Source organism: Egretta garzetta, unplaced genomic scaffold (genome assembly GCF_000687185.1).
Source record: "Egretta garzetta isolate BGI_Z169 unplaced genomic scaffold, ASM68718v1 scaffold34, whole genome shotgun sequence".
Taxonomy (NCBI): Eukaryota; Metazoa; Chordata; class Aves; order Pelecaniformes; family Ardeidae; genus Egretta; species Egretta garzetta.
In genome coordinates, this window is record NW_009259586.1 from 4,361,927 (window position 1) to 4,372,409 (window position 10,483).

The 10,483-nt window shown below is 46.2% G+C and overlaps 2 protein-coding genes across 3 annotated transcripts in view; both read left to right on the forward strand.

Annotated features, from left to right (window-relative positions):
- Window positions 1-6: 6 nt before the first annotated feature.
- Window positions 7-10,026, forward strand: SLC25A19 (solute carrier family 25 member 19). Its single transcript, XM_009637841.2, has 7 exons — window positions 7-16; window positions 224-371; window positions 878-1,033; window positions 1,823-1,993; window positions 2,961-3,144; window positions 4,528-4,658; window positions 5,850-10,026. The coding sequence occupies exons 2-7, from the start codon at window positions 246-248 to the stop codon at window positions 6,048-6,050; spliced, it is 969 nt and encodes a 322-aa protein (XP_009636136.1). The 5' UTR covers window positions 7-16; window positions 224-245; the 3' UTR covers window positions 6,051-10,026.
- The window catches only part of MIF4GD (MIF4G domain containing), a 16,377-nt gene continuing 6,840 nt past the window's right edge, over window positions 947-10,483 (forward strand). The window contains exon 1 of one of the 2 annotated variants that reach the window (XM_009637842.2): window positions 947-1,033. The gene's annotated coding sequence lies outside the window, so the exon portion shown is untranslated. Of the gene's footprint in view, window positions 1,034-1,915; window positions 1,994-10,483 lie in introns of those variants that run through there. The other variant, XM_035893271.1, reaches the window with a different exon arrangement.

Consider the following 10,483-nt stretch of genomic DNA (forward strand, 5'->3'; position numbering starts at 1 on the left):
AGGCTGCTGTGGGGGGGTGAGGGGTGGGGATCGTGGTGAGGGGGGGCACTGTGGGGCCTTTGGGGTGAGGAAGGGGTTTGGGGTGAGGAGAGCGTCTGTGGGCCTTTGGGGTGAGGGGAGGCTTTAGGATGAGGGGGGCTGTAGGGTGAAGCTATAGAGCCTTGGTATGGGGAGAGTTCCTTGCCTGGGGAGGGCTCACTGGGCACCCTGTCCCCCTGCCCAGGCTGCGGGGACACCAGGCAGGCATGGTTGGTTATGACCCTGAGGCCAAGTGCGTCTCCACGGCGGAAGCGGCTGCAGCAGGATCAGCATCGGGCTTGGTCACTCGGGTCCTTGTCAGCCCCTTGGATGTCGTCAAGATCCGCTTTCAGGTACCTTCCTTGTGGCATGCTTGAGGACAGGGGGTGAAGGAGCCTGTTACACAGCAGAGCTGATCTTGGCCTGGATGAGCAGGTCACTTGTGCAACCAGAGAGCACTAAATCTGCTTGTCAGCCCTCACCTAACGTTGTATACAGGTTATGCAAGGTAGTAAGGCTATCTTGTGTCCACTGCTTCTGTTTATATACCTTAACTTGTGTGGGATCTTGTGGTTTTTGTAGTTTGTTCTCTTTCTCTGTTTTTCTGAATGATGTGTGCTACCTGACTGAATTTCACCATCATCCCTACTGATTACCTTTGTATTGCATGCATGTTTTTAGTCTTTTAGAGCCCTACATAAATAACATCCTAGTCAGTTCTAGACGTGATTCTGTGGGAAGGCAGAATGTCACCTCTTAGCATTGGTTGGCTGTTAGGGTTGTGAATTCCTGAACTGGACACGTGAACCTTGTTGAAATGTGACATGCAACTGAAAATATTTTCTCTATTTTCCTGCAGCTTCAGATAGAGCAGCTCTCCTCCAGAAATCCAGGGGCTAAGTATCATGGCATCTTGCAAGCCGTACAGCGCATCTTCCAGGAAGAAGGGTTTGTAGCCTTCTGGAAGGGCCACGTTCCTGCTCAGTTCCTTTCTGTTGGCTACGGAGCTGTTCAGGTAAGGTGACCGGACATCAGCCAGGCTGAGCGTACATATGTTGGATTCTGCTTTGTTTCTCTTCAGACTGGCTGCGTGGGCAGATGCAGAAAGGTCCCAGTTTAAATAGTACTGATGTAAGCCAGCTCCAGTCTCAAAGATGTATAGTTGTCTAATGCTGATATATAATTCCCAAGTTAATATTCCTGAGCTCGCTGAACTGCCTGTCCAGCCAGCCTGGAGTACAGCTAGAGCAAACTGAGTTCTCTCTGTATCTGGTGTCATAGACAAGTCCTGTTTGTGCCTACACTTGGCTTAGCTGTTCACGTTCCAAGCCTGTGTAGTTTTTTGCTTTGGTTCACACTGTTGCCCTAAAAGCTTGTTAGTAAAAAAATATCACTGAAGCTGATGATGGTGTTTCACACAGCATTGTTATGCTTAATTTGTAAATATTAACAGCATGTTTTATGAGCAGTGGTTGAAAGAATAATGGGCAGCATATCTGTAATATAGCAAATGCAGGATACGCAGAGCAAAACAAGTTTTTCACAATTCTAAATGCAAGATTTAGCAGAACTGTCAGAGATCAGAATATCCCAAGCATTCCCCAGGCTGCTTGGTTTTTTTTACAATGTATTCTTTGAGCACATGCTCCAACAGGTTGCAAGTTGGGGAGGACTTTTCAAGGACAAGAGAGAGAAGGTGGTTACAAGCGGTGGGTGGAGCTCTTTTGGTAAAATGAGAGGAGTGGGAGATCCACGTCAGTGATAAGGATTGACTCCTTGACCTGTGTATGTTTGTTTCTGTAAGTTCATGGCGTTTGAAAGCTTGACAAAACTGGTGCACAACGTCACTTCATACAATGCCCGCGATTCCTTTGTGCACTTCGTCTGCGGTGGACTGGCTGCTTGCACTGCCACTGTTGCAGTTCAACCTGTTGACACACTACGTACCCGCTTTGCTGCTCAGGGTGAGCCTAAGGTATGGTTGAGGAGCAATGCTTGGAATTATCATCTGTAGCAGTAGCAAATATGACTACAGGAGGTTTGAAAAGTACATAACCGTCTGTGGGTAAGCATAAAGGAACAGGTGCTGTTATTGGGTAATGTTTATAGTGTTGCCAAGTTATCCTTGGTGCTGTTGACACAGCTTTCTTAATTATGTTTGCTGCTCCTGATTGTGTTTGACTCCTGACAGGTGATCCAGAAAGGAGAAACTGTCCTTAACAGGATAACTTGATTCTCATTTCGGCTGTTGGCCATTTATGGAATACACAGCCCAGTCTGTCAAACATTGCATGTTTGAAACTTTCCACTTGCACAGAGTCATGTTTAGATAACGATGGGGATGATACTTGAAACCAGTCACCTTTCACCTGTGTTTCATGTTCTTATTTATGCAAGAATTGGTCTCCATGCTAATTAGGTCAGTAATAGCTAGAATCATATGGGCTTGTATCAGAGCCATTTTTGTTTTTTGACTTAGCCTGAAGTGGAATCACAATATACATTATATGAATTCTGTTGCAGGAGCAAGCAGATCCGTTAAGAGAAAAATAGCTGTGTCTGTGATGCAAGTGGTCTCAGGCCACAGCTCTCAGCTCTGTGCCTTGTTTCTTCCCCCTCAGAAGCACAGCGTGGATGTGGGATACAACATCAGGCCAGGCCTTTTAGTGCAGAGCTAACAATCATTTGTTCAGTTAGTCTCTTGTGGCTCAGAGGTAGGTTTAGGTTTTCAGCTTACTTAGAAGAGTCACAAGGGCTTAGCTGAGAATACTGTGTGAAGATGTGCAAAATCACTTTGTTCATCGCTTTGTGCTGAAAATCAGTCAATTGTATTTTAGGTAGTGGGAAATTCTTGTCCTCTTTACTGGGAAATAACCTGACATTTGGTTTGCTGGTTTTAAGCCTGTTTCACTAGAGAGTCAGCTTCTTTTTTTATTGTCTAGATCTATCGTAACCTTCGCCATGCAGTGATGACCATGTACCAGACAGAAGGGCCTCGGACTTTCTATAGAGGTTTGACCCCCACAATCATTGCTATCTTTCCATATGCTGGGCTCCAGTTCTCCTTCTACAACATCCTGCAACAGTTTTCTGAATGGGTGATTCCAGCTGAAGGAAAGAAAGGAGGTAGGCACTTGGAAGAGTGATGTCTGCCATCTGGAGAGAAAGAGAGGATGAGTGCTAGTTTAGGAGACTGATGTAAGCTCAGTTTTCTGTCCTATCATCCTTTTTGAGGCAACATCTGAAAAGTATCTCAATTTCCCATCTCTCATTCTTACCCCTGCACAGGTATTGCGAAAGTAGAATCATAGAATGGTTTGGGTTGCAAGGGACCTGGTCCAACCCTGCAGGGACACCTTCCACTAGACCAGGTTGCTCAAAGCCCCATCCAACCAGGCCTTGAACACTTCCAGGGATGGGGCATCCACCACTTCTCTGGGCAACATACTCCAGTGCCTCACTCTGATCATCTTCATAGCCCTTCTCTGCACTCTCTCCAACAGATCCACGTCCTTCTTATGTTCAGCCCCAGAGCTGGACACAGTGTTCCAGGCGGGGTCTCACGAGAGCAGAGTAGAGGGGGAGGATCACTCCCCTCGACCTGCTGGTCACGCTTCTTTTGATGCAGCCCAGGATACAGTTGGCTTTCTGCGCTGCAAGCGCACATTGCCAGGTCATGTTGACCTTCTCATCAACCAACACCCCCAAGTCCTTCTCCTCTGGGCTGCTCTCAATCCATTCTTTGCCCAGCCTGTATTTGTGTTTGGGATTGCCCCGACCCATGTGCAGGACCTTGCACTTGGCCTTGTTGAAGTTCATGAGGTCCACACAGGCCTACCTCTCAAGCCTGTCAAGGTCCCTCTGGATGGCATCCCTTCCCTCCAGTGTGTCAACCGCACCACACAGCTTGGTGTTGTCAGCAAACTTGCTGAGGGTGTACTCAATCCCACTGTCCATGCTGCCAACAAAGATGTTAGAGCAATGTTCCCAATACCGATCCCTGAGGAATGCCACTCATCACTGGTCTCCTCTTGGACACTGAGCCGTTAACCACAACTCTTTGAGTGTGACCATCCTGCCAATTTCTCATCCACTGAGTGGTCCATCCATCAAATCCATGTCTCTCCAATTTAGAGACAAGGATGATATGCAGGACAGTGTTAAATTCTTTGCATGAGTCCAGGTAGATGATGTCAGTTGCTCTTCCCTTATCCACCAATGCTGTAACCCTGCTATAGAAGGCCACCGAATTCGTCAAGCACAATTTGCCCTTAGAGAAGCCATGTTGGCTGTCACCAATCACCACCTCATTTTCCATACGCCTTAGTGTAGTTTCCAGGAGGATCTATGGTTCTGCGGCCCGAACTATGCTGAAGAGGTGATGTAACTTTAAAGAGACTTTTTGGCCTTACTTCTTGTGTAAAGTGATTTTAACTAACATCATCTTTAATCAGAACTCCCTGCTAATCCTCTTTTTTCCTTCCCCGCTATCCTCTCCTCTCTGCTCAGGCAATGTTAAAAACCTTGTTTGTGGCAGCTGCGCCGGAATCATCAGCAAAACCCTCACTTACCCTTTTGACCTGTTCAAAAAACGACTGCAAGTGGGTGGCTTTGAGCATGCCCGGAGAGCCTTTGGGCAGGTGAGAAATGTTTGAATTGACTGATTTCTGTAAGCATGGATTTGCATCAAGACAATTGAGAGCCAGTCATCACCAGAATACAGGGATGATTCACCAGTGGTACCTCTTGTGTTCATATTTGGGTTGGGAGCTCCCAGGGAACTGCTGGGAGCTGAGTGTTGGTCACGCTTAATAAGGGGAATAGCTGCATGAATAAACTGAGTTCATTTTATGACATTGTCCAACATACCTGTGCTCTGCCGTCTCATCCATCTCCATCAGGTTGGCTGTCTCAGAGCTGGGAATGAGTTAGGCAGGCAAAGGGGTTTTGATTTACTCTACATTTCTAGTTGCAGCTTGGTATTTGTGATTCAGGACTAGCAGAAGATGACACTAGCTTTATGCTGGGATCACTTGTCTGTCAGGATCCTTTTCTGCAATTAGCATTTTGATACAAGGAATGAGCAGCAAGTGCTTAGCATGTGTCTTACATACAGAACATCCTGAAATTCAAAGCAAATTAAATAGTTCTGGTATTCTTTAGCACCATCCTTACCACCTCGAAGTACACTGTAAGTCAAATATAGATCTTTTTTTTTTTTCCATAAAATGTGGAAATTTTCTTTTTTCATTCAAATTTTGTTGGCTCCAAGAAGAAAATCAGTCTGTACCTCAAGAAATTCTGGGATAGAAATTTGAGGTCTTAATCCATTGCATTGAATGCTTTTCCTCTTCCAGTGAGGTACAGAATTTGTGCATTGATGTGTCACATATTAACCTTCGAAGTGTGACACAATGACATGCAGATAACTAGTTTAAAGACTTCTAAGTGCTGTAACTGTGTTTTCTTTCTGTCAGAAAACTGAAAAGTTTTCCCTCCTTAGAGAGTGAAGGAGATGGAAAACAGTAGCGGGACGATCGAAATAATTACTTCATACCATAAAGAATAACATGCTGTTGTAGCATAAAGATTTTCCATCCATTCAATCTGCATAAGCCATTGCTGATGCAAAATATGTACTTTTCTTCTACCCCACTCTCTACAAACTGGCTCTCTGAAACTTTCAGTTAGTTATAAGAATAGCCAGAAAGGCATCTCCAGGCTGCATGTCTAGATTGTTTCTGTGGTATAGTTTGGGGGTCTCTGTGTTCTTTTCCAGGTAAGCTGCCCTGGAGTTTTCTTATTTAACCTTTTCACCATTTCTCTCCCAGGTACGGATGTATAGGGGTCTTCTGGACTGCATAAGGCAGATCATGCGAGAGGAGGGCCCAGGTGGATTCTTTAAGGGCCTTTCACCCAGCTTGCTGAAGGCTGCTGTCTCTACTGGCTTTGTCTTCTTTTGGTATGAGCTGTTCTGCAGCCTCCTGTGTGCCCTGAAGAACACCGATAGCACGATGAGGAAGGAAGGCTGAAAGGGGCATGTACGTGGCTACCTGGTGTTCTCCTGGAGGAGGGGAAACCAATGGCTTTGCTCTGTTGTGAGCATGTTGGAAATGTCAGAGCTCCGCCAGCCTTGTAGGAAATCACCTCCTGAGACCAAGCAGAAGGAGAAGGAGACTGCAGTTCTGCTGAAGACACTGAACTGCTTTGCTGGAAGCTGTTCAACTGAGCACTTTTTTTAACTCTGTCTCCTATAATATCAGTGTGTGTTTAGTGGGGGCAGAGGGGAACCAAGCGGACTGTGCTCTGAAAAGGCACCTGATACAGTGGGTGAATTCCTGTGCTTGCCCTGGATCACAGAGAGGGATCCTGGCCTAGCTAGTGCTGCTTAACCAACATAATGGCACTTCTATCACTGCATCCACACAGCTTTATTTCCTTGCTCTATGGTCTGCTGCTTGCACCATATTATTTTCTCTGTGTTGCACAGGTAGTTCTGTCCTGCTGTTGTGAAGTCAGTTAAAACCTCTTCAGTGCGCACAGAACCTCAGTTTTCCTTTTCTTCAATGCCAGCTGCTGCTTCTTGGTTACCACTGGCTGGCTGCACGTTCTCAGCCACCTTAAGCACAGAATCTTCTACTGGATCATACTGACCCAAACTTTCTCTTTCTTCAGCTCTGGTGAGCTTGATTGTATCCTAAGTGCTCATTTCTCTTCCTGCGTGTCTTGCCATACATCTCTTAGGATTTTGCATTGCCTCAGTCACGCTTTTTACAAGTAGACCTGCAGATTAAGAACCCCGCTCAATAGGGATTCAACGCACAAGCCTAATTCTTACTTCAGGGTTCTTTGCTTCAGTGCAGTGAGTAAGCAAATGCTGTACAGAGTTTTAGAAATATTTAGTCTAAGTTGGAATAATGAAGGAAAAGTCCTGTGGAAACTAGTAATTTTATTTATTTTTTTTAAATCCTACCTTTCTATATATCTAGCAAGTATGTCTGTAATGGCCTCAAAACATTTCTGAACCTCAGTCCTACAGTGGTGCTAACAAATGAAAATGTTTTGACAAGATTAGCTGAAGTAAGAGGACTGAATGTCAAACCAGAATTGGTTGGCTTAGCATGGTGTTTGACAAGAAAAGGATGATTAAATTAGAGCCGGAGAAGTGTTTTTCTGGAGTTTCAGGGGGTTTGTGAATGGTTTAAAAAAAAAACAAAACAAAACAACAAAAACTTGGATTTACCTAATAGGGAAAAAGAGGAAAATTACTTTCTTCCTTATCTTTTATTCTCTGTTTTTTCAAGCTTGAGCAGGGTGCGGCTGGATCAATGCATGGAAGGCAGGCTTCCAGGGAAGAGCCTCTGTGACACAAAAGCCTGTTAGTCGTCTGGGAAGTGGTGGATGAGGCAGAGCACTGCAGTTATGTAGAGGATGGTTTGATGGCTCTTCTCTTAATGCAGAGCTTTTCGTGGCTCTTTTGCAATATTCAGGGTGTTAATCCCAAATGGCCTGGCCAAATTCCAGCGTGACCAATTCCATTCTGCTGACACAACTTCTGGTGATTTTGAGTGTATCAGTGTTGCTCGCTTATCCTGAACTATTGTGAGAGGCTGTTTTTTAAAAAGCAGCTGTTTCACTGGTGGCTGAGAGATCTAGAGAGAGATCTTGCAAGCCCAGGCCAAATAACTTTGTGTCTGTTGTGGTTTGAGTGCAAAGTGGCTGTTTCACTGCAGGTGACTTTGAGAGCTACATAAAGTTAAATTCACTGAGCAGTGTCAGGTGTGAGGCTAATATATATGAGCCTCGAAGAGAGCGTGTTAGCTGCATGTACTCTAAAAATGAGCAGTTTTGCTTAGAGGAGAAAAAGCAGAGAATGTAGAGTTAAGTTTCTCAAAGTGCCTCAATCCTATTGGCGTTTTCCTGTGTTATTTAGACTCTTCTGAGATTCGTCCAAAACCTTCTTAACAATATTTTGCCTTTGTTTATTGTTCATCTGTTGTTCTTGGAAAGACATCATAACCAGTAATGAACTTAACCTCATGGCATCCTTCTGAGGGAGAGAGATGTCTCGTTTTGAAACAGGTTGGGATTGTTACTGTCTTTTGGCTGCTGGTAGAGCAGAATGCCGTCATGGTTAGCAGGGACAGGACTGGCCACAGTAGAAAATTTTCTGTGCTGACTTAGGCTTCCATAGGAAATGGGGACTCATCCATTCTGTCTAAATATTACAAGACTCTTGTTTCTGATTTTATGTCAAAGAGCTGCTGCTAAACTGCACAGAATAGAGGGGAAAATGGTTAGGAACTTGGCAGTGGGAGTTGCAGCCTCAGAAACAGAGGGTGAGTTGCTATGGTTGTCACAGGGGCAAAGAATAAAGAACAGAAAACTGTGTGAAAATTGAAAGACAATGTTCCTCAAGTGTGCTGTGGAGCTTGAGGTGATGCAGGCAAACAGCTTTAGAGGCCTGCAATTTGGCTGCTCTGCAGAGAGGGCAGCAATGGAGAGTACAGAGCAGCTCCTCCACTCTGGGATGGTTTTTTTTCTCCACTCTGCATTAAATAAGCTTGCCTCCATCCAACAGATGGCAAAGTCAGAGTTTGTCATGCCAGTCTGGCCCAGGCTGTGGAAGAGGCATTCCTTGGTCTGAGGGCTTTGGCACACAGCCTGGTTTATAGATCCCTTTGCGCTGTTAGTCAGAAATGTTACAGGCCTGTAAAGGCAGCTGGTTGTCTAGTGAGTGGAGGAGAAAGGAGTGACAACCACAACTATATGATATTAGAAGTTGCACCTAAGAGTCACTTCATCACTCGCCTCTGGTCAGCAGCATCTGTCTCATAAATTTCTGATGTGCGCTTTGCTAACTGGGAGTCGCTGCTGGGGAAAGGACTGTAACAGGAATATTGTTTGCTTTTGGGGAATGAGACTGGTTTTAGGGCAAAGTGCTAGGAGGACAGGTTTTGTTTCTGATGCTGCTTTGGCAAAGCACATGGCATTTGAAGCTAAATGTCCTAGAATTAGAGGAGTGGGAGATGGGAGAGACCTCTAGTCACCTTGTTCTCCCATATGCTGGGACAGATTTGCTCTCAAAAACTGTGTGCACCAGTTTGGTTTCAAGTGACTCAACGCAGCGAGTGACTTGCTGTGAGACTGCGCCAGAGTTTGCCTATTGGGATGGCCGGAATTTCTCTCTGACGTAATCCTATCAGCGGGGGTTTGCATTGCCTGAAGTTCACCTCACAAGCTGCTCAGCAATTGCGTTTGTTTTCTTCTAGTGCCTTTTAACATCAGAATGTCCAAAAGCACTTTAGCAGGCAAAGCATTCAAGATGAGTTGTGCCGTGGTTGGTAGGGGATCCACCATTGCTCTTAGCTGGCCTTGGACAGGGGAGCGTTGACGCCCACAGGCTGTTCCCTGCAGCGCCGGCTGGCTCACCGAGTTCCTAGGACAGTCCTATTCTCAGGACGCTCATCCAGAGCTGCACAGCATCGTTTTTGGAAAGAAATGACTGTTTCACAGTCGGGCTTGGAATAGATTGTATTTAATTTGGGTTTCTCTTGTGATGTGGAACTGTAATTCTGTGTGGCATTTTGCTGTGTTGCCTGGGTGGATTTTCTGCAGCTGCTGTTGTCTGAAAGCATCTGAGCACAATGCGCACAACGCGTGGCCTACCTTTGAAAAAAGGTACATTAAATATTTTGTTATGCTCATGTCTGGCTGCACTTTCTTTATTCCTTTCCTCTTGGTGTGTATGCTCAGCTGGACCCCGCAGGGCCGCCGTTACCCTCCTGCTGCCCAAAAGGGAGGATAACCAGAGCGTGGAGCATGGGGCAGCAGGAGCCACCTGATTTTTCCCTTCCCATCGCTGGCTCCTGGGTGTGCTCCTCAGCAGCAGGTAGAACTGTCCCATCCCCTCGGTGATATGGGTTGATGCTTTGGGTATGGCTGTTGAGAATCGCGGTATGGGGGATCGGCTGAGGGGGGTTGTGCAGCCCAGTCCCACGGCTGTGTGCGGGATGGACTCTCAGAGCCACAGCGACGGGTCCCGAGCCACACAGCCATGGTGTGGATGAGTTCAGGCTTTGGATTGAGCCAGGCCACACAGCGCTGCAGAAAATGTTCCCAAACTGCTCATGGTGCGTTTGCTGAGGCTGTTCTCTGGTTTCAACAACCTGATTGCAATGTGGGCCTCCCAATGCCATGAAAGCTTCAACCCCTGAGGGGGTCTCACCCTGTAAAATGTCTGGGAGTTTAGCAAAAAAAAGGTGCAGTGTCTTGTACCTTGCTCAGCTCTTGCAGCAGTGATTTGGTTTAGTGCAGTTCCCTTTTCCTGATTTTTATTCTACCAATTTTTTTGTGCTGCCCGGCTGCAGCCTGTCCCGGCCTGGAGGGGAGAGCGGAATAAATGGGGGTTTCGCTGCCAGTGCAGCTCTCGGCGGGGGAGGCCGGAGGGGACCGGAGCCGGGCG

What these genes read in the sequence shown, in the direction of transcription:
- SLC25A19 (XM_009637841.2), top strand. Translation starts at nt 246, where the DNA reads ATGGTTGGTTATGACCCTGAGGCCAAGTGCGTCTCCACGGCGGAAGCG. An exon ending in AGCTGAAGGAAAGAAAGGAG is followed by an intron (nt 3,145 to 4,527) that starts GTAGGCACTTGG and finishes CTCTCTGCTCAG; the next exon opens with GCAATGTTAAAAACCTTGTT. An exon ending in CCCGGAGAGCCTTTGGGCAG is followed by an intron (nt 4,659 to 5,849) that starts GTGAGAAATGTT and finishes TTTCTCTCCCAG; the next exon opens with GTACGGATGTATAGGGGTCT.